At 32.7% G+C, this 25,040-nt stretch overlaps 1 protein-coding gene across 4 annotated transcripts; it reads right to left on the bottom strand.

Moving 5' to 3' along the window:
* Window positions 1-809: 809 nt before the first annotated feature.
* Window positions 810-24,769, bottom strand: LOC127715087 (uncharacterized). Of its 4 annotated transcripts, none has more exons than XM_052221122.1 (6): window positions 24,618-24,769; window positions 20,399-20,994; window positions 19,437-19,662; window positions 4,555-4,746; window positions 3,446-3,715; window positions 810-1,116 (listed from the first exon to the last, which is right to left on the bottom strand). In XM_052221122.1, the coding sequence occupies exons 2-6, from the start codon at window positions 20,963-20,965 to the stop codon at window positions 890-892; spliced, it is 1,482 nt and encodes a 493-aa protein (XP_052077082.1). In that variant the 5' UTR covers window positions 20,966-20,994; window positions 24,618-24,769; the 3' UTR covers window positions 810-889. The 4 variants fall into 4 exon arrangements, with proteins under 4 accessions (XP_052077082.1, XP_052077083.1, XP_052077085.1 ...); XM_052221123.1 differs by having other exon boundaries at window positions 810-1,113; XM_052221125.1 differs by lacking the exons at window positions 19,437-19,662; window positions 20,399-20,994; window positions 24,618-24,769 and adding exons at window positions 5,285-5,510; window positions 6,605-7,177; window positions 8,809-9,055.
* Between the last annotated feature and the right edge of the window lie 271 nt (window positions 24,770-25,040).

The raw sequence follows: 25,040 nt of genomic DNA, 5'->3' as shown, positions 1-25,040 counted from the left end.
GAATATTTCTTAGAGGAGCATTAGCAAGGAATTCGACAAAAAAAAAATAAAATTTTTGTTGTTGCAAACATTTATAAAGCTGAATAAAGAAATAATATTTCGACAATAGCAGTCAGTTTGGTTCAATTTCGTCAAAACAAGCTAAAATACATCAATGATGTATTATTGACTTGCAAGTTAATAATTTAACTCATTTAAATCCGTAATTCATGCAACCTTTAGTTAGAGTTTTTTTGCACATTTATTAGGCATGTGGTGGTCTGCATGTTCATTCACTAAAAAGAAAAGTATTGAAAAGTGAAACAAGAGAGACGCTATGAATAACCATTTCGTTGACAGATCCAGCCGGCAAAAAATCATTCTGATACAGGTAACACGACGATTAACATATATTTTAACCCATAACATGAAATCAAACAGATCTAGAAAAATCCGATTGCACGTGCTCGCTATCTTTTGATATTTTTATTGATGTTTATATCGGATTATATGCTCGTCTTCGGATGTCATCTCAATGGATGATTTATAGATGGCGTCTGGTCTGAAATACGGATGAAATTCGGATACATTATAGCGAGCCCATGCATTTTTATAATTTGAATATACGTTTTAGTATAAGTATTATATGACAATTTTGGTCAAATCGGAGAACATTAATCTGACAGCGAATGCCCCTTTAACCAAAATCACTGCAAAACGACGGCACCACAATAAATAAATGAAAACAAATTATTTTCCTCTGCAATCAATAATTTGTGTAAAACTTTAAAAAAAAATCGTGGATTTGTAGGTCAATAATAACATGTGTGACCAATCTTTTTGTTAATTTATTCATCTTATTCAAAAGCTGCCTTAAATCCATAAATAAAATATTAATACATATATGAAGTCATGGAGTATGTTTATCAGGGAAGACCGCCTTTGTTATAATGTCTTGTATTTTCATCAAAATTTCGTAAGCTGGACCTTTACTGTCATCACTATCTAAAGATTCACACGAAGGAAAACGTTTCTGTCGTAATATGCATGGTTGTGTCATTTTGCCTGGCACATCATCTTCTGTACAAGATCCTTCTGGCTGTGTTAATGTTTCCCCTGTTTGTCTACTCAATGCTGCTTAAAATATTCAGAAAAAAAGCAAATTAAAATAAACAAATCCTACACAATATATAAGTATACCTTTAAATTCGTCGATAATAATGTAGTGAAAAAAATTAATCGAATAACATTAATTGCCTAAAGTATTCAACAGTGCAACCTTTCTCACGAGCATCCATCTCCTCCAAAGAATAAACATACACACGAAGACAGACAACAACAAAAATAGCAAACAATCCACTATTTAGCAGGGAGCCTGATTTGGCACAGGCGAAAAATGAAGATGAGTTAAATTAAAGTTCATGTGTGCACAAAGCCCCTACTTTGCCTATCTAGACCCCATGTTTTAAATTTTTTTTTAAAATGCAATAAAAAACCTGTACATTTCAGCTATCATGCTGTGAACAATTTTAAAACCTTATGATCTTGATTTTATGGACCTTTTAACGTAGATTCATGTGCACATATGAAAAGTTGGCACTAACGGATCAAAACTCATAACGTTTATGAATCTACAATTTTTTTTAGAAACAACAACTTAACAACAGTTACAAAAATGTGCAATTAATTGTATAACTGTAACATTGGTCATAGGCGATTTTTTTTTTAACTATTTACTTTTATAAACATTATATATTGGGTATATATAGGTAATAAAAAACCCGTCTGAGACAAGTGCTTGTGGTCATCTCAATTACTACTATACATTAATTCAGTGATCCCAAAAAACAATACATACACTGGTTTACTACAAAAGGGGGGGGGGGGGGGCGGCATTACAATATGAGATTTATTCTAAATCAAGTTAAAAGAAAGATCTTACTAAAAAGGTTCGCTCATATTAGGTTGCTGTCTCAATGACGTTTAATCACATCTTTTAATGCACACATTTCAACATGAAAAAAATGAAATTGTTTTAATCTTTCTAATTTAATATATTGTTGATTATATATGAATCGATGATAATTATATACGCATAAATTTTAACTGAAGTTAAAGAAAAATAGGGTAAATATGCTGTCTGCAATTTTTCAACATCCATTCATCCCGTCTCGATAACCTTGACCATGCTTTATTCATATTGTGATGATTTTGTATCTTAGGTTAGATAGTTTACCTTAGTTACAGATCGATAGAAGCCTTATTTTATGTATAATAAAACAAAGAAAAGAATGAGATGTTTGGCGGGTAAACCTTGGGTCAGGTCAAATCTGAAGGGGGGTTCACAAGGAAACGCTAATACGAGTAATGAGGCTCTTTGGAAGAACACACCTCCACCTAGAATGGTACAGTTATCATTGTTGTATATTAGCAGGATTAGGAAGTGTAAGAAAGAACAGGTTAGTGCCTGTTAGGAAGCATAATAAAGAACAGGTTGGTTACTGTTAGGAAGTGTAATAAAGAACAGGTTGGTTACTGTTAGGAAGTGTAATAAAGAACAGGTTGGTTACTGTTAGGAAGTGTAATAAAGAACAGGTTGGTTACTGTTAGGAAGTGTAATAAAGAACAGGTTGGTTACTGTTAGGAAGTGTAATAAAGAACAGGTTAGTACCTGTTAGAAACACGGACTTGTATAAGTTGGAGCTTTACAAGTTGTAAATATTGGACAAGTGTGTTAACTTGTAGGGTACATACTTGTACCAAAAGGACAAGTTTTTTCCTGACCCAAGACAAATGTGTACCAGTTGTACATATTTGAAGTAGAATAGTTATAGATAGTTCATTGAGAGAACGCCAAAAGCAGTTGTACATATTTTAGTTCATTGATGTCAATTGATGAATAAAGTTTACTTGTTCGGTATTTTGTAAATAGAACATTTTGGATTCAGTATCTAACTGGTAGCGAACCTATTCTAAAATAGAAATAGACACGCTTACCCTGTGTTCACGTTACACTATAATGTCCACCATACCCGGACTTGCTTGTGTCACCTTCTATAGTAACACTACCGTAATATAGTTTCGCATCTTTTATATTTAATATGGTGACTTTTGTTTGAATGCTAGTCATGGGACAAACTCCGAAATAGTGGTGATATAATGCTACGCTTCTTTATACTAGAGAAATGGAAGTATGACCCGAACTATCGATAACGCTGTATGGAGTTTGGTCATGGGATTATAAATGTAAAATACCTTGATACGTGTTTTTGGAAAGAAAAGTTGTCATTGGATACACTCGAAAAGCATTTAAAAGATGTGGTGTTTTCCATTGTATCCGCAACCTTGTAAGTCTTATAAATGAGAATGGCACCTTATGAATTTGTAACGCCTAAAGCACTTTTCAGAATTTACATCAACAGATGCGTTTAGCTTCTACATTACATTTTCGATACCAAAAACTTACCTTTTAATTGATCAGAAACGTGACTCTGATCAGACAAATCAAGCGCAGATAAAAGAGCTTCGAATCCATTCTGCCTTGTCTTGAGGATGTTTAGAAGTCGACAGATTCGTTGATCATGAGTCTTTGGCTGTAAAATGTATCTTTGCATTTTCAATGACATCACTCCATCAGAAATCAGATGCGGTAACAGAGGTATTTCTAACATTTCGTCACACATCATACTGTAACTTCTGTCAAGCACCCTGGCCTTCTTTTCTTCAAGTGGTTTACCTAGAGTAAATAGGCATTTGACAAGGTTTTCCAAAAATATATTTTGTTTAAAAAAAGGAGGATACTATTTTTTAATGTATAAGCGTGTGTTTGAGTATATATAAGAAACGAAGGTTTACGTAACCAGGGTAACATGTCATCCATGTCACTGAGTAGATAAGCGAAATATCTTTATAAGCCCCATTGATTCAAATTTCCATATTTGCAACCATCTCTGTGGTCTTGTGGTAGCATAATCGCGTCGATTGCGAGATATCGTGGGTTCTATTTACGGCCGTGTCAAACCAAAGTAGATATTTGCTTCTTCTTATCAGCTAAGCAAGCGGCATTTGGGAGATAAAGTTCAACTGGACGGATGGGAGTCAGAATAATGTGTCCGGGTAGGGTGACATGTTTTCCTGTGGACTGCAGTCTGATTAAAACCAGGCTGGTTTTAATCAGACTGTGTGGACGGTTACCTTGTTTGTGAACTAGAACGTTAAAAATCCAGCTCAATGTGTCGATCAAGTTCAAAGCATGGTTTATATTCATATCACATTAACATGTTATCGTCCTGATATGCACGTAATATTTGCCAATGGACGTAAATCACAATTTCCACATCATTATCATCATCATATTTTCTTTTTTGCAGCGAACAGCATAATCATATCCAAAGATAACCGATTTCATTTTTCGGATAAATAATTTTTTAATCGTTTGTGCAAAATTACTAAACTGAAAGAAAAGCCAATGAGCACTGAAAAGGAATGCACCTTTGTAAAAGAACACACTCTTGTTGGTTATCAAGTTAATATAATTCGAATAAAGATGTTACCAAAGTAATCTATCTTACTCACATTTCAAAATGTCTGGATTTACATTACAACATGCTGTAACTAATGCATGGTAGGATGGCGTTTCAGTTCGTGTACTCCATTCCAAAATGATTTGATGCAAACACTCGTCTGCATCTGAGTACTCGTCTTCGATATTATTAAGAATATCTGGTTCTATTCCAAGTTCTCTCCCTATCTGGCGAAAATCTTGACCTATTAAATTAGCCAAAATAAGTATTAATTCAATTTATTACTGACATATAAATTCAGCTAGAACTTTAAAACTTTAATTTCATCCCAGATATGTAATTTTTATAAATAACATTAATTGACTGAAATAATGCTGGCGGTAAGTTATTTAATGATTCCTACAAAATCAAAGTTAATGTTTTCATAATGTACATTTAATTTTCACCAGCGCTGTTTTATCTATCAGTTGTCATCGATTACATTCACTTCAAATCATGGTACCTTTAAAACGGTAAATTTTGTTCCTCAGATGTCCAAAATTAACCTGTTTGGGCAATTTTCAGATGATACGTGCAAAAATAACAAAAATATACTGATTTTTTCATCTGATTTTTATAGTTTGTTCTTATGTTGTACTGTTACACCACTTCCCAGGTTAGGAGGAGGGTTGGCGCCTTCAAACGAGTTTAACCCTGCCACATTCTGTATGGCAATCATACCACATCTTCTTTTTTATATGAATATCGAGAATTTTCTTTTAAACGTAATCCAAAAAATTTACCAACGGTCTTTCTTATACTGTCACAAAACTCCCTTAGTTCTGCTGGTAGTTTTTTCCCCTTGTCTGTAACTCTGCACAGTCCCTCACAAAGTTTGTCACACAGGATTTCTGAACGTTTCTGTGTGCATAAAACTTTTGACAAAATATCATTAATAAGAGTAAGATGATGGTTCATGTTTTCATGGTCTTCCTGGTCTTTCTGTACGCTCTTGATATGCTTCAGAACCTGACGAAAAAATATTTAAAAAAATTATTTTTATTTTGTTTTCAAATTTTAAGACAAAATTAAAAATGTGCTTTAAAAAAATAAAACAGCTTTAGACTAAAAACGATTTTCAGTTTATGGTATCAGCGTTAAACGATAACTATGCATACACCACTATTTTCATATACATGTAATTGTAAACGGAAGTAAAATTATTGCCACTATATCTTATTTCCAAGAAATAGAGTTTTTCATATTCGTCCTTTCCAAAAACATAAAATAAATGAAAATGACATTAACATCTATTATACTTAAGTTATACGGTACGTACTTAAAAATTCTGAAATATCCGATGAAGTTGTTAATTTACAAACATGCTTTAAACACAGAAAATGCTATTTAATGTTTGAAACAGATTAGTTTTCCCGCTTGGTCGATACTTTTCTGGTAGAATTATAATCTCTGTGGGATCATTCTCTAAATAGATAGTGAGTTGGGACTTCCATGATTTGGTTTTCATAAACATACATTTATTTAAGGACGATTTATGTTTTTTGTCTAATTTTAACCTTTGTGTAATCAATTTACTTCAAAACACTGTTTGTAAGCTATGTGCTTTGCCGTTCTTTATAACACCTAAATATACAAATGATAATGTTTTCTATAACTTCATGTAACAAAGGAACTCAAATGACCAACAAAAGAACAGGGAAGAATTCATTAGCCTTTTCAAATTGTACATGATCATTATGCATGGCTATTGTGTCTACCAAATGGATGACGTGGTAATTACTCACATACCATATGGTTAAAAATTATAGAACCAATACACTATCTTCTGGGACAAGTTTAACCCTGTGAATTTAACCCTCAACCTGGTCATCGCTTACCATTTACTAATCAACAAATTCTTTATTACAATTCAACAGGAACAAATTACCGATTCACACTTGGTCCCTTGTAAGTACCAAACAAGAAAAGCTTTTTCCCGTTGCCTTGTTATATTGCTTGCACATAGCAAATATAGCATTTGATTGCATTTAAAACTTTGAAAAATGTCGCTTTATCTTGTCATTAAGACCCCATTTTACAATTTGAAGAGAAATTGCTATTACCTCTTGCATCTGAATCTTTAAATCTGTATTTTCTCTCATGATTGACAATTGTTGTTCCATAACGTTATGAAAGGCAAACCTTTCTAGGTTTTCAGTGTCTTGAGTTATTGGACATTTCAGGGTAGGCAAGCAAACTTCTTCGTCTTCTTTTCCTTCAACTGTGGCATTGACACTCTCTGGTAATGTGATATCGGGTCTCTTGGAAATTGTCTGTTCCTTTCAAAGTTTTATTTAAGTCCAATACATTAATTTCCGGCATTACTTTGGAAGCTGAAAAATTACCATGACGGCCTGAGAACTGTTGATGACATAGACATTGACATTCCGTAGGCGATTCTGGTGGCGTCACAGATGTACCTTGGTCTTTAACTCGATAATACTTGGTACTTTTTGGGTTTGTTGGACAGCTAGATGCTTTGATTGACCTGGATCTTCTAATAGGTCCTTCCCTCATTTTGATATAATGGTCAGATGATTGCATGTAAGCATGAATATTGTCTTGCAAAAGATGGAAAATCTGCTTCAATGGTTCTTCTTTTGACATTTTGTATGTAATCTGTATATTTTATTGTGCTAGAAAAAGAAATAGGGAACTTTGTCTAATATTATGGTAGACAAGCTGTTATTAAGTGATTTCTATAACTGATTTTAGACTGGAAGAATGCAGAAATGAGATTTTAAGAGATACAATTAAAAATATCCGCAATACATCTACCAACTCAAACCTATATATATTTCCACAAACACCTTTCCCAGCAAAAATGATAAAGAGGGAAGAAAAAGAAAAAACACAGTGCCAAAACTACAGAATAATGAATTCCATTTTGGATATGTCTATTATATCAAATATAAACTTCGAATGTCAATTCCTTATATTGTTAGCTTGTTTTATAAAAACATTATATAAGAGGTCGATTATATTTTGTAATAACATAAGTTTTTACTAATTTCTGTATTCCGACCTGTAGTAAATATATATAACAATAAGTTGATCTTGTATATGATTGCCAACGACACAAACCTAGAACAAAAAAGCGAGAATGAAAACACTTAAAAGGTCACCGCACGGGCGTCAATAATGAGGAAACAGCATTTAGTTTTCTCTTTGTTAAATGCCGTACAGTACCCTATAGCTGTATACATCCTTACCATATCTCCTGTTAAACCCATACCGTATGGGTAAGCTATAATTAAAAGGCCCTCAATATCAAAGTTAAAAAATCATACAGCAGTATGGATTGATTGATTTTTTTTGCCTAACTTCCAGTGGAAAATATTTCATGCATGTTCAGGACGTTACAAATTAACAATACATACCATAAGTAGGTTCTATAATAGTTAGGAATCTGATGTTCAGTAGTTGTCGTTTGTTGATGTAGTTCATAAGTGTTTCTCGTTTCTCGTTTTTTTATATAGATTAGATCGTTGGTTTTCCCGTTTGAATGGTTTTAGACTAGTAATTTTTGGGGCCCTTTATAGCTTGCTGTTCGGTGTGAGCCAAGGCTCCGTGTTGAAGACCGCACTTTTACCTATCATGGTTTACTTTTATAAATTTTGTCTTGGATGGAGAGTTGTCTCATTGGCACTCATACCACATCTTCTTATATATATCTATAATAGGGGTCGACCGGGATAAAGAACGGTAAAATTTGGACTGCTATTGGAAAATGAGGGTGAATTGGATAGGGACAGAAATTAATGCCTTGCAACTGGCCACCTACGGATCCATCAAAGAGTTGATACATGCATTGGTTCTTAACGTACAGAGAGCGTGGCGCATATGTCTTTTAAATATCTGAATGTAGAGATGTATCTTTCAAGTTTTGTCTTGTTGCATATTCACGAAGTTTAATCATAAATCTGTTTGTCCTCAACGTACATGTATTATTAAATAATTACGGTATATCTTTTTTGACTATCAAACATTTATAAAATTAAACAAACGGCTAGTGGCAAATACGTGTATTTTTAAAGTTGTATTTCTAAAAAGGGCTCACAAGACTACAAAATATGTGAAAGTATATGGTTGATTAGATTATAAATGTGGAAAACATGAATGATAAAGAAAGCTCTGTAATCCTTATTTCACACAAAACACAGATTTAACATCCTCAATGAAAAAGTAGGTTTTTTTATGGTACACTTAAGATAGGAAAATTAAAACACAAATTAATTGCTAATGTATTTAACCTTATTATACATACCCACTGTTCGAAATTGTTCCAAGTCCAAACTTTTACCGTAAAGACAGGCGGTCAATTATATATTAGCTTATGCACACTATGCACTTTGATTTGTAGGTCTACTAGTATTACAGATGGGTCCATACAATCCTGAAGCACCGTGTAAAATAAAATGTGATAACTATATTGTGGAACACAAACAAAATATACTAGAGTTGAGTAAACTTTCATGATAATATTTCCTCATCATGAGGTCAGATGTAATTGAAGTCATGAATGAACGATTTTTTAAAATACGTAAGCATTATAAACACTAAATATAGATAAAAGCTGTATCTGTTAACGATTTTTTGGTTATACTAGTAATACTATGTTGTGTTGTCGGATAAAAAATCTCCAAGTGTACACCAGTGCATTTAAATATATACACGGAAATGAAACTTTTGATAAAGCAACATTTAATAGACTTTCAAATATTATAATTACCATAGTCACTATTTTCGTCTAAATACTAGATATTATTTGACTGAAAGAATATGGACGACAGACCAATGCAATTTAATTTTATGTTTACCTATTTTCGTCTTTATATTCATGTTTACCTCTAAATTGAATGTGTTTATTTTAAACCTGAATTTAAGTTGTATTTTCAATAATCTTAATACAGTTGGCAGGTATATTGATGAGATTTACATGTTTCATTACATTACTACATTTACATTATGTACATTTTTTACCAGTTCTTTTACATTACAGGATTTTTTTTCTAATTTAAAATTTATCAATCAACAGTAGTAACGATGAACAAGTTTAAACTCCCATTTATCATGAAATATAATAAAAAGGAAAAACACTTAAATTATGAAATGAAAAACATTCATTTGCAAAGCGAGTGCACATGTGTTCAAGAAAGTTTGACTAATCCGAAAATTAGAAAAATGGGTTATACAATGGAATTGTCAAATAATTATTTTGCGGGAAATGATGACAAAGGCCGGGACCCAATTTCACAATTGAAGATACGATACTCGTAGAAAAACAGACAATACCACGCCCAAAGAGAAAACAACGAGGAAAAGACGAACAACAGTTCAGAAAACATTACACAAAAAACCAAAGATTGAAAAACGCGAACCCCACCAAACCCGGATTGAGCTTACGTACTTCGAACGTAATGCATTCTCGATAAGTGACACCCGTCGAGTTTTATACTGGTATTTCAATTTATTAAATTTAAAATCTCAATTATAGGGAAAACGGTACTATTACATTTTCCCAGCATTAGGTTGGCCTTTTGTGTACCCAAGGCAGGTGAAGGAAGTCAACTTAGGAGCGCTGTGATTGGATGTTAGGGTACAATATATTTTTTTATTTATCTATGAATGACTGCAGTGTGTATATTTACAATACAAATTTTGAAACCTATTGAAATATTTTCTAGAGAATTATTCGAAAAGACTTCAAAAATTTCATAAATTTGGTGTAAAATGACGGTGGGCATAGATAACATTAACAAGCTCCGTTGGAAGTTGGTCATGATACTATTTCCCTTCAATTTTTAAAACAGAATAATAAAGTACTAACACCACACATAACTGTTTTATCCGGGTTTTTATTATAAAAAGTGGTAAATTTAGAAAATGTTAGTATTGTCGCCTATGGCAGAATAAATAGTACCGTTTTCCCTATAAAGCCAAGCCTTACATTTTAATTATCGAAAACTGAACTATCTCCCGACAGGGCTATGTGGAAGAACCGTTACTTTCCCGGTTTTTGGTTGGATTCGTATTGCTCAGTCGTTAGTTTTCTTATGTTGTGTTTTGTGAACTGTTGTTTGTATTTTTGTTCTTGTTCTTTTTTCGCCATTTTCGGCAATTCGTCTGGAGTAGTTCTTATGGAATTTTTTCTTATCGACATCTACTAACACATTTAAAGTTGTCCTCAAGTAAAACCCATGCATTGAACTCGGAAGCCACCAATTTTTAATCTGATCAAAACATCAATTTTAACGAGCCCGCGTGCTTAGACGGTTTCTATACGTCCGACATAAGGCTTCCTAAAACAATGAACCCAAAAGAGCTCTGGACGAATTCGACATGAATCTTTAAATTTATATTTTCTCTCAGGACTGACAACTGTTGCTCTATAATATGTATAAAGACAAAACTGTCTGACTTGTCAGATCTGCACTTGATAGATATTTCAGACTTGTCGAACTTAACAAAATACATGTCTCTGTCGACCATACTTTCTAAACTTCTTTGGTTCCCTATATTATATTCATACGATCTGTTTATGAACTTTTTGGTGTCTTAGAAATAATTATAAGGCAGGTTTAGCTTGGGTGAAAAAACGAACTTCAGGCATCACTTTGATAGAAAAGCAATACACAGACGGTCTGAAAGTCTGAAATATCTTTAGATGTTCAAATATCGTTAACACATTTTGAATTTACACATATAGGTAAACAGAATCGCATGACTTTTTTTTGTACTCTAATCGGAAAAGGATTAAACATCTGAGGCTATCTATGGACCGTCTAACAATGAATAATGACTTGCAAAAGATGAAAATCTCCTTCAATGTATTTTTCGTTTGACATTATACGTGGAATTCGTAAGTTTTATCATGCAAGATAAGAAATAAAAAAACCCATTAAGGAGATGTCGTATGATCAAACAACCATCGGCCTTCAATTATAAGCAAAACCCATTTCGTATGGTAAGACATAAGACACCCCTAAATATGTAAAAAGTAATCATTTATACAAAAATATAGGGAAGTTCTAACTAGGACATGTGATAAATTACTCATCTTTCTAGTTAAATTACTATTTTTCTTGTTAGTTTAGTAGTCAATTAATTACCATGTAAGTTTTACTAAAACGGATGGTAACTACATGTACAGTGATATTACATGTACTTGTTTACCTAATAAAATCTCTTTTAGTTTTTTTCTTTAAGTGCACGGACAACAAAATGAATGAAATACTTGTAAGATTAAGTTCATTATGTTTATGTGGATACGATTTCAAAAGACTATGGATTATATACATATATGGAGGTATTTTCATTTAGAACGTTAGGTTATTCTTTTGACGAAACAACCAAGACGATACCAACTGGCAAGTTTCAATGAAATGCGCTTCAAGCCATAAAATAATGACCTCCTTTTCCCCGAATGTGACCTACTGAATTAGACTCATCACCGGCTTTGTACTTGTATGAGCAATACGACCGGTGCCACATGTTGAGCAGGATCGCGTGTTACTAATCTGTGGGTGAAAGTACAGTTTCAGTGGTGTTTTAAAGGTGGGAGTGAGTATTGGTCTTCAAGTTCTTTCAATATTCTTCGATTGATGTTATAAATTTGGTGCGTTCGAAGCGCATTTTTCTTTATTGACCTTTACCAGGAACTTTCAAATTCAAAATTTTGAAAGCAAAGGATACTTATGGCTTAAAAAAAACTGGAGGGGTATGACCGAAAGAGACTTAAAATGAATAACCAAATCCACCTAATGTCTTCTTTGCACGAGGAAGTTGGAAACTAAATTTCTTAATAAATTCTAAACTTGTTTATGAAATGTATGTATAATTTATGTCAGTACCAACGCAGCATGGACTACTTAGCTGATGAGACAAGCAGCGGAATCGAACCAGTGATAAAAATGAAAATAACACTTGATGCGTCAGAAGCGTTTAATTTGGATTTACCTACTCGAGGAAGCCATAAAACCAAAAGGTTTGAAAGCCAATGACGATATCTGAATACTGGAGGAGCTATACGCCTAAAAGGGGACTTAAAATGAAAAGACAAATCTACATAAGGCCAACTTCGCCCGAGGGAGGGAGATTGCAAGTTCAAATCTGAAAACCACCGGGAGGTGAAAAAAAAAATAAATATCTCTACGTTAAAATCTAATGAGACTTTACTCGATATGAATGAAAAAAGATGTGTGATATACGTCAATGAGGCAGCAATCCAACGTCACTAATATCAAAGATACATCTAGTGTCTTCAACAATAGTCACTTATAGGTGTCTGTGTAGTGCAATAAGTTAAAAAGGAGGACGAAGATACCAAGGAGCAATCGAAAATCCATAAGTAAAACAGACAACACCGTGGTCAAAAGAAAACATACAACACCGTGGTCAAAAGAAAACAGACAACACCGTGGTCAAAAGAAAACAGACAACACCGTGGTCAAAAGAAAACGACAAAAATGGCAAACAACAGTTCACAAAACACTACAGAGAAAAACAAAAATTTATTAAAATCTAAATAGTTCAGAGTCTAAAATAAGTTGTGAATAAATTAGTTTTATTTCAATTTCCTTTTGAAAACTTTAAACATATGAATAAAGTAAACAGAAATTTATTTTTGTGTCAATCTGTACCGAACTGCAATCTTTCTTATTTCGAAAAAATAAGGACTTTCTTCTCGAGGAATAGATGACCCCAGCTGTATTTGGCAAAATCTTTCGGAGTTTTGTGTCCGTAATGCTCTTCTACTTCGTACTTTTTAACTTATTTAATTCGAGCGTCGTGCCGATGAGTCTTTTGTAGACGAGACGCCCGTCTGGCGTACATAGTTTTAATCCTGGTATCAATGATGAGTTCATTCTCCATTGTTTTTCCTTAATGCAAAAATAATATTTGCTTTATATACAAATGAATATTTTTTTATTTAAGCACGTTTAACACTTCCGATTGAATTGATATTATTTTAAGGTGTTTTCTTTCTTACTTGTATCGTTATTGTTTGAAAAAGACTTCGGAATCCATTGTTTAGGATGTCAATGTCATGGAATACCACGTATTTTCTCTCAGCTTAAAGCATCTTCCCAGCTGATTTTTTCCCAAACAGAACTAAAACTTTGTTGTCCATTACATCTTTTTTTCGAAAACGATTGCATCACTATACCACTTTTGTCTTCAACAGTATATTTTATTTAATTTTTAACCCAAAGTGCGACTACAATATGGAAGACAAATATGGTTACCTTGATTTCTCCGTTTCATTAGTAAAATCGATGATAAACAGAAGGCTCAGAGTGTTAGGCTGTGTGGGAGGAATTAATTGTGCAGCCACGTCCGGTTTGAGTAAGTACGATTCCTTATAAAGAAAGATTGCCACCCTCTTTATACGTTAAAAACATTGCAACAACTATTTGAGTAGTGTAGGTGGAATGGTATGAGTAAAAAATTCTGGCTCTGTCGAAAGTGTCATGTTTTCGAGTAACAGTACACAATTTCTTACCCTTCCTCCCGCACGATCCACTGGATGAAACCTACTCATAATAATAGATTTATTACCAATGTCAGTGGCGGATCCAGAAATTTTCAAAAGGTTGGGCCCACTGACTGCCTAAGAGGGGGCCCGCTCCAGTCATGCTTCAGTGATTTCCTATATAATCAACCAAATTTTTCCCACAAAAGTGGGGGCCCGGGCCCCCTGAAAAACCCTCTAAATCCGCCTCTGAATGTGTTCTCGTCTTGGACATGCATGAACTATCTGCCACTGGACGTTAAGTAAGTCAAAATTTATCATTTTTTTCTTCAAGTCAACACTTTTTGAGAGATACAATGTGACAAAGGATCGACAGATTTTCTATACATTTGATTTTCTTTAGGATTATATCAAAGATCTTTCATATTAATAAAAGATTGTCTTCACATGAGCTACGATTAAAAGTGTGTACTGCTATTCAGTTGAATTTCTTCATTTCGGATAGAAAATGTCTTTTATCCCCGAACGGGTAAGGGTTAAAGTACTTGGAACTATAATTTAGTATACTTTGCGCACCGCAAAGCAAGATGGAAATGTAAAATGATAAGTCAAGCCTAACATTTATTTGTCTACAATCAGATCTAAAGACAATTCAAGTAGTACGGTTACACTATAGTTTTAATGGAGTCGACCTATTTTTTCCCCTTTTACTACTAGTTTATATAGTTGTTAGCAAAAACATGAAAACTGAATAGTGTTTCCTTATGATTTTAATGCATAAATGTCTTCAAATAATGTTTTGTGTTAAAGTGTATATTTAGATAGCAAAATCAGTGAAACAATTACGAAAACAGATGGTCATCGATCAATTTGAAACACTGTTTTAAAATCTTGGATTTTTGGACCAAGAATAAAAACACCGTTTAAAAATATTGGAATTTTAAACCAAGAATAACATAATAAACCAATTACTAGTAATTTGTTTTAATAATTTACGTAAGAGCTGCCTCAAATCCATCAATTAGATATTTATAATCATATTTATTGATGTAATGTCTAATGTTTTTCTGGGAAGTCTAACTTTGTTATCATTTCTTGTATTTTCATCAATATATTGTAAGCTGGACTTTTACTTTCATCATTATCTAATGATTCACACGAAGAAAACAAACGTTTTGGTCTCAATATGCATGGAGCAGACATTTTGCCTTGTCCATAATCTTCATAACAAGTTACGTCAGTCTGTGTAAAGGTTTCCCCTGTTTCTCTTTCCAGCGACGCTAAAAATGAATATATAAAAAATGCAAAATTTATAAGTGTATCTTTGTTGTACGTTATGAGCACCTGAAATCATTAAGGCCTTCCATAAATATTCAAACCTCTAGGTTTCGATTTGTATGCTGCCTTTTAACACAGATGGTTTTGCAACTTCTACTTTTTGTTTTTAATAAAAAGCGATGTTCCATCAAATAGGAACAAATTTCAGTTTTTAATGAAGCTATTGCCCTATTTGGATCGACCCTTTAACCTATCTTTTCCTTAATCTGATCTTATAAATAAACAGATAAATGATTTCTTCTGTTTTCATAATAAAATATTGATATTTAAGACATTTTTTACATGCATAATTTTGATTAAAAAGGTGAACCTTACTTTATATTTATTTTTAGAATTTACAAGTTAGTGGAGTCAGATATTTTGCCAACAGTAAACCTCTTTTCCAACTGTCTGTGACGTTATTTCCATTTCTTTACTGTATATTTATACTATATCCTCAGTTTTTATTGACTTAAGTATTTTGAATTCGGATTTATTTATATATGTCTGCTTGTAGATACATGTACGTTATATATGTTGTATTCAATGCGATCTTGTAGCGAACGCACAACCCTATTATGCGACTGTTTTTTTCTACATTATTTATATGTTTATATATATAGTGAAGACAAATTTTATTTTCGGAGGAGTAAACGATGGATAAAATAAAGTTAAATGTTTAATCCTATCTATAATATGGCGATAACTGATGGAGTGCCAGTCATGGGAATATAAACTAAAATATCGATATCTGTTTCTAGTACCACACGTGTTTTTTTTTAAAATTGTCTTGGAAAACGATAAACAAAAATGAGATTGAAAATCCAAAGGCGTTTACAGAAGAGCGAAAATTTGCAAAGTTCACTTATGCCTGATGCAATGATGAATAATGTTGAGATCTTCAGCTTTGTGTAAGAGCAGCTGCGTAATTCACAAACCTAACAATTAATGTCAAAATGCGTTAAACTACTAAATATTACGTCAGTACAAAAGGACTTGGAGGATTTTCATTCACAAATTGTGTTGTATTGTGTTTTTTGTTTGTTTGTTTTAGGGATTTTTTCCTAGTTTATACAGCCTTGCAAGTTAATGATGACAAACTTTGTCTTCGTGTATTATTTGATTTATTTTTTAACGTGCTTAATTATGTTTTTTTTTTATAGAAAACTTACATTTTAATAAAGCAGAAACATGACTCTGATCCGAAAGATCAAGCGCACATAGGAGAGCTTCGAACCCATTCTCCCTTGTCTTGAGAATGTTCAAAAGTCGACAGATCCGTTGATCATGAGTCTTTGGCTGTAAAACATATCTTTGCATTTTCAACGACATTACCCCAGCGGAAATTAGGTAAGGTAACAGAGGTACTTCTAGCATTTCTTCACACATCATACTGTAGTTTTGTTCAAGCACCATTGCTTTCTTTTCATCAAGAGGTTTACCTATAATAGTTTTAAAAGATGAAATAATAGCATAACATGTATTTCAGAAAAAACAAAATCATATAAAGCGACATAATATGATTCTCTTCTATTAATTATCTAAGAAATTCACATATGTTTATGTAATATGAAAATGAATCCTGCTTTGTACTAGACCGACACACTGAACAGGATTTTTAACGTGCTAGTTGACAAGCTAGGTAGCAGTTTACTAGAATATGTCATCCTACCTGGACACTTTATTAAGACTGCGGGCCGACCAGTCTTTGCACTTACTCCTTAATTCCGTGTGCTTAGCGGAGAAGCAGCAAGAACCATTTTTATGTCTTTAGTTTTACCCAGACAGGTATTTTACGCACGAATTTCCGCACTCGGGACGAGCAAGCTGCCACGAGACCACCGAGGTGGTCGCATTAAAAGAGAAAAAAACCTCCTATAGATTTAATTACTAGATCGACTGAAGAATAAGTTCATCCTCAAAGTGTGTTGCCTTTTGGCAAATTAACTAAACTAAATTGAAATTGAAAACAATGAACACGCACGACTTCAAAAGGTACAAATTATTCTTATAACATATTCTTAATGGCCAGCAAGTATCAAAAAAGGAATAACATAAGGTGTAATTCTACCAAATCATAGTACGTCATCCGGTTGCATACGAAAAAGGGTCGAAAAAAAATATTCCCTTGAATTTGACAGTTGTAGGAAATTAATCGTACATTTCATTGCAGTAAAAAAATTCTGAGTCATAAACATATATCTTGGGTGTTTCAGAGCACCATTATTTTTTTATTTGGTGTATCTATAGAATATTTTGGTAACTTGAGGTTACATGGTTACTAAAGCTTGTACACAGGAAAAAAAGGGGGTGAAAATTTGATTGGTTAACTTCCAGTGATGGTTATTTTCTTATTTGCAATGAAATATTATGTGAAATTTTGTCTATAGTACTGGACAGGATAAAACTTTACTCATGCCAAGTATTTCTTAATTTGAAACGAAGATAAATTCTGCACAATTTTTTGAAAAGTGCAAAATTAACAAAGACCAATAAGGGAAAATCAATGGTGGTATTACACCATAAATAAATTATAGATGTCAATTCACCGAAGTTATCTACCATACTTACATTTTAAAATGTCTGGATTAACATTACAACATGCTGTAACTAATGCATGGTAGGATGGTTTTTCAGTTCGTGTACTCCATTCCAAAATAATTTGATGCAAACACTCTTCTGCATCTGAGTACTCGTCTTCGATATTGCTGAGTTTATCTGGTTCTACTCCCAGTTCTCTCCCTATCTGGCGGAAATCTAGACCTATTAAACATAAAGGACACATGTTCAGTTCTCTATTACAGGTATTCAAGATGTATCAGATCTTTGATATCCAAAAGTATCGCAGATATTTAACATGTTTTAACAAGTTATTGGATAAAACATCTACAATATGGTCCGAGTACACAGTTATCGTCCTTTGATTTTCGTTGTCCACGAATAAAGTCCCTAGTGTGGACAGTGTGTTGCTTGCCAATTTTTTTAGTACCCCTTCCAAATGTATTCCTTCATGTTTTATGCCTCAAATAGCAAGTAGGGGGATGAAATTACACTGTAAAAAAATTTGGGTCATGAATTGTAAAGTAAAGTAGTGATTTGGTCCAGCTGAAAAAGGTTAAAAATTAGCACTTCGGAAGCTGTCAAAAGATTTCAAGACCCCCTTAACATAGAATTGTCCATATTTTGAGTTAGAGCCGATGAAGTTTTCTATAATTTTGATATAATTTGTCCCAAAAGTAGTACAACACACTGTAAAAATATTATTGAGAAAGCGCAGGTGGGATTTTTTTTATTTTCATTTATTGTCTAAAAGAAATGCACTACGAAATAACTGTGTACTCGGACCATATATACAGTTAACTCTCTTAAACTGAAAATAATGTTAAAATAGATTTATTAAATATATTGTGAAATAGTGCTGCTTACATCCATATCTGTCGGTCTCTGGTGGATAGTTGTCTCATTGGCAACACGATTACATCTCCTTACGTGTATATTGTTTTATTAATCATTATTTATAGAGATTTGACATTTTAAGAAACGTTTACTGTTGTAAGATTTTTCAAAATAACATGTTTGGGTGGATTTTCAGAGTGACCTGTTTGTGTGAATTTTCATGATACTTGTAATTGATTTATTCCAGACAAAAATGCGAAAATATATTTTCAAGGAGACCGTAGCTGTTTGATTCTAACTCCAAATTATCGTTATGCGTATTTATATTTTAGAAGATGCATGTTTTCATTTTCATAATGATATATTGTTTACACTAAATCGTAATTACATTTGTGTCAAAGCACAGTGTAAGGGGACACCCATTTGATATTCTTGTGTGGGAAGGGAGCGCAAGGATTTTGAAAATATTCTGGCTGGGTTATTAGAACTGAAAATTAACAATCTTGTCTAAGATAGAAAGATATGAATATCCTGAAATACTAAATGCAGCCATTTGCAGGATGATAATTGTGAACAGAATAGAAAATAATTATTTGCTCGGTTTTCCGAGAAAAAAAAACGAGAATCGCAGAAAGTAAATAAATTCCGTCAGAAACCAATCCTCCTGCCCCTCTCCCTTAGAATATCAGATGTCGACCGCTAATTACCAACAGTCTTTCTTATACTGTCACAAAACTCCCTTAGATGTGCTGGTAATTTTTTATCCGTTTCTTTAACTTTGCATAGTCCCTCGCAAAGCTTGTCACAAAGGATCTCTGAACGTTTCTGTGTACATAAAACTTTAGATAATATATCATCAATAGACGTAAAATGGTGGTTCTTGATTTCATCGTCTTCATTGTCTTTCCGAAAACTGTTTACATGCTTTTTAACCTGAAACATTTTGTTTATTTTTAGTTATTCATATGTTTAGATCACAAAAGTTCAATAAAAAGTTTAAAAAAAAACCAGATCCGAAGAATTTTCTTATCACTTTAAGTTTCGAGTGTTTCTGTATGATGTTACACAAGGCATTAAGTTCTCGTAATGTCGGAATTAACTAAAATATAACATAATGTTTGGATATTATATTCACTGAATAAAACAAAGAATAAGTTTTGAAAATTATATGAAATACTGATGTTCATATCTTATAAATGTCTCGTGTAAATTGACACAAAACACATCGTTTCGGTCTATCAATTTGCGATAGTGACCATAAATATTGCCTAGTGTTTATATTAGTCGTTTTTCCTAAAGAAACTACCCAATCATGCTTTTGCTTTATGAACACTTTTCTGTTAATGAATGACTTATTATGATGACATACGCGGGTAACGTAACTTTTGGGATGTGTGAGCTCTATACGGTGGGACAGAAGGCTTGAAGGGGAAAGGAAAGTTTACAATGTGAAAGCTAAAATTCTTCAGGATTGTCGTAAAAATCCTAGTTTGAGGTCGGTCATTCATGTTAGTTTCAAGAAAATTTTCCAGAAGCAGTTACCGTACAATGTACCTAAGCTCCGTAATGGTAGAGACACATACTTGTCGAGGGTTCAGAGTGTCTAAAGTTTCCCGTAATTTTGTCCACAATGAGATCTATTTTCAATAAAAGAAAACAAAAATTTTACCTTTTGCATTTGAATCTTTAAATCTATATTTTCTCTCATGATTGACAATTGTTGCTCAATAATGTTGCCAAAGACAAAGCTCTCTGAGTTTTCAGTATCTGGTGTTGATGGACATCTCAGAGCAGGTGAATTAAATTTCTCTTCCGAGATTATTTCTTCGACTTCTTTGCTTTCATCTATAGTATTCATAATCTCTGATAATGGTCCATCGGGTATATTAGAAATGGTATTTCCAGGCAATTTTTCATTTTTGTCCAGAACATGAACTTCAGACAACACTCGGTCAGTAGAAACGTCATTATGGCTGTCCAAAAGAAGCTGTTTTTGTTGACCCAAGCATTGACATTCCATAGGCGATTCTGGTGGTGTTATAGATGTACCTTGGTCTTTGACAATATAATAGTTGGTGCTGCTAGCGGTTGTTGGACAACTAGAAGCTTTGATTGACCTAGATCTTCTAACACGTCTTTCCCTCATTTCAAAATATTGGTCAGATGACTTCCAGTAGGCATGAATATTTTTTTGCAAAAGATGGAAAATCTGCTTCAATGTTTCTTCTTTTGACATAATTGGTGGTATCGGTAGGTTTTATTGTACTGATAAAGAGATTGATATACAATAGAACACAGAATATTATTTGATAATTATAATTATATCATATATAATTTTCTTAATGTAAATATATATATATTTCATATTCTATCATCTCCTTATTTTTGAATGTTTTCTGATATACTTCAGAGCCAGCGTTTATTATCTAGAATTTCCCGGTAGACCGTCTGTTGAAAGAGACTAAAGAATTTCCTATAGCTGAGGTTTGTCTGGGAAAACACAGGAATGATATTTTTAGAAATAAGGTAAAGTAAAGAAAAGCCACAGAAAATCGCCCCCTTTTATCAAAAAAGCGGGAAAGAAGCAAGACGATGCAATTCTCAATTCCCTCAGTTCTTATTTGTTACCTTGATTTGACTCTTTTTAATTGATTGACGAGATTTAAACTTCGATAAACTACCATCGCCTTATTTATTTTATATCTCAAGTACAGTTGAAGTGGATGTAAGCAATTATATTATAGGCAACCGTACGGCTTTCAACAATGAGAAAAACTCATACCGTATAGTCGGCTATAAAAGACCCCGACATAAAAAATATGAAATAATTCAATTGCGAAAACTAACGGTCTAATATACAGTGTCACTGTACAAATATAGATTTAGGCTAAATGAATCGTTTTTTTACATTTCATACATATATCTATCTAAACAAAAGTTGGATCAGATGTTGTCATTCCATTGTTTCTTTTTCGTTATTGTTCCAATGATTTTATCTGACTTAATGAAACATAAAAGAAACGTTTCGTTTCACACTAAGATATGTAAACGCTATTTGGAATTTCCAAAATGGTCGCCGTGAATATGGGAATTGCAGAAATGTGAAAAACATGAAAAAAATGTTTCAAATTGAAATTCAATTTACCGAAATGTGACCTGCCATGCATAGATATGTAGTTAGTGTTTCAACATTAAGATTTGTCTGCCGTTTCAATGAAAACTGCAAGTTCAGGTGACATTCGCTATTGCTTGCAGTTTCCATAGTTACTGCAAACCATATCTTTTAAATATTGTGTGCCACCGATTTAAAAAAAGGAGAGGTAAAAGTGAGGCGAAAGATTCCAAAGGGACATTCAAACTCATCATTCGAAAATAAACTGACAACGCCACGACTTAAAAAAGAAAAAGACCAAAAGACAAACAGTACACAAAACACAACATAGAAAACTAAAGACTGGGCAACTCGAACCCCATCCAAAAATTGGGGGTGATCCCAGGTGCTCCGGAAGGGTTAGCAGATCCTGCTCCACATGCGACAAAACATTGATAAGTCATATCTAGTAATTAGGCATCACAAAATAGCGGATTGGTAATTGACTCTTATCTAACCTTAAGACATCACCAAATTAATAAACCATCGGTAAAGTAAATGTTTTAATCCTAAAACTTGAGCGACTGTGAAAATTAAAAATTTATCATGACAAGGGATATACGAGACTGTTACCGATATTAACAACACGGACATTGAAAAATTAAAAAAACACAAAGAATAACACTTAAAACTAAAGCAATAGCAACACGAACCCATTTACAACAAAACTAGAGGTGACCTCAGGTGCTCTGGAAGGATAAACAGATCCTGCTTCACATGTGGTTACCGTCGTGTTGCTCATGCACATAACCGGACCCCATTAGATTCAAATTTTGAGATGGTTGACCGTTATGGAATATTTGTGTCACAGATGACCATGGATATGTTCCAATAGTCGTATCAACAATCCCGTACTCCTTTCCTCGATAGTGGCATCATCGAATGAGACTTATTACCAGATTTGTACCTGCAAGAGCAACACGACGGATGCCACATTTGGAACAGGAACTGCTAACCCTTCCAAAGCATTTGAGTTCAGACTCAAGTTTTCTGTGGATTTGTTTGTCTTTTCGTCGTTTTTCGTTTAAGATAAAGGCTATCTTTTTAGTCATTAACACTTGTTTTTTAGTACAACTTATTCATTCAAATATATAAAACATATTCAACATTTTTTTTAATTTGAAATATCAAATGACTTTAAATTATTAGTTTAAACAGTATTTTATTCAAATAACTTGAATTGGATAGGGCAACAGGCAAAGCCTATGTAAGCCCTATTCATACTTTAAATTATATATATTGGAATCGTTCTAAATTGATATAGTACACAAAATCGAAAAAAAATTAGGTTCACAAATAAATAACAACTGTTCGTTAAAGAAATTATAAGCTTGAATGAAATTAAGTCTTTTTTAGCATAACAAATTTATAGTTTAACAATTCTTTTTAACAGTTTGGACACAAATAATTTACTAATCTAGGTAAGAGGTAGTAAAAGAAAACGACAAATTAGTCTTAGAAATAAACTGGACTCTAGGATAAATATTTTTCCACCTGACCTTTGCAGTTTATCTATTTATTCATCTATGTTATTTATTTATTTATTTATTTATTTATCTATTTATGTATTCATTTATGTATTTATTCATTTATATTTTATCTTATTGAACGTACGTATTGTTCTAAACAAAATATTATCGGAATACCGTTGTTACTTGGAATTCAAATAGTCACTGTGTATTCTAGATTTTAACGTGAAATCAACATATTATCGAAGTACTCTTCAATTGTCTTTCCAAATAAAATATCTCATTTTTGATACTAAGAACTGAAATATTTGTTATAGATTTCCTCCATTTTTAAGCATTTATGTTTACAGAGTATTATAACTTCTGATTGAAAACTGATTTAAAAACATTGAGAAATATTTGAACTAAAATACATCAACGTCTTACAAATTAAGACCAAGAAAATGACTTATAAACAATGAAAAGGTGAAAAATTTAATATGCAGTCTCTTGAGGGATAACTCCCCTATTTAGCTGAACCATTTTTAACAATGTTTAGCAGACGTCGGAAGAAGTTCTAAATCATGATTCGTAGCTGCAAGTAAAGTCTTTTTAAGTATGGTATTTTTTTATCCTCACGAGACAAGGACACACTAGTTTTAATAAGAAAAGGAAAACAGAGGCAACCTTTACAGAATCATGATTCTTATTATGCTTAACCTTTGTGTTTCCCCAATTATATACCTGGGGATTATCATAAACTTGTTCACTTGTTACAAAGTTTGAATCCAGAAAGTACTCATTCCTGATCTTTGTCGTAATCGCTATTCATCAGGAATCCAAAGGCCGATTTTCACTTTTTTTTTTCGATTACAATTTATTCTGTTGTATTGCTATATTGCTTGGATATAGCAAATAAAATTTGTTTGCATGTAAAAGCTTTAATAATTTCTAAAAGTTCCTAATTCGTTCCCTAAATTTGTCCATTATGACCTTTTTAATTCAAATTTGACCATTTGCATTATAAATATTTTAATTATAAAATAAGAATTTTTATCTGGTTAATTAGATTGATAAATGTAGTTTTCCATTTAAACGTGGAAAAAAGAGCCTTCTGATTGTGAATGTTTAATAATCAATTTTAAGTGATACATTGTCATTTTTGTTTTATTGTCTTGAGCACATACGTAAGAAAATAATGATAATAATAAAAAAAAATCAAACAAAAACAAAACACAAAAACATGCGAATACACAATTTCGTGAAGTTTTGTACTATATAATACATACCCGCTGATCAAGTCTTTCTACCCTTTAATATAAAGAGCAACTAAACCTAAATTTTCCAAAAAATAAATATAAATTCGGTGAAATAGTAACTTACATACAATATGAACTTTGATAAAGTTCATATTGTAAATTGATAAAGTTCATATTGTAAATTGATCTGCAGGTATACTAGTATTACGGATGGATATATACAATCAGGAAGTCTTCCTGTAAAATGAAAAGTCCCATCTATATTATTGAACCCAAACAAAAGATGTTAGTTATGTAAACTTTCAACATAATTTTTTCCTGATCATAAGGACATAATTACATTTTAAATCGCGAATTACCATTTAAATGTTTGCAGTATAGTTATCACTGCAGTGTACAAATATAAAGTTTTAAAGTTTTTATTGTACAGGTATGTTATGCATTGCTTTACAA

The sequence above is a fragment of the Mytilus californianus genome, unplaced genomic scaffold (genome assembly GCF_021869535.1).
Source record: "Mytilus californianus isolate M0D057914Y unplaced genomic scaffold, xbMytCali1.0.p SCAF_9, whole genome shotgun sequence".
In the NCBI taxonomy this organism is placed as follows: Eukaryota; Metazoa; Mollusca; class Bivalvia; order Mytilida; family Mytilidae; genus Mytilus; species Mytilus californianus.
The sequence above is the reverse complement of the archived record's forward strand: the minus strand, read 5'-3'. Positions and strand labels throughout refer to the sequence as shown.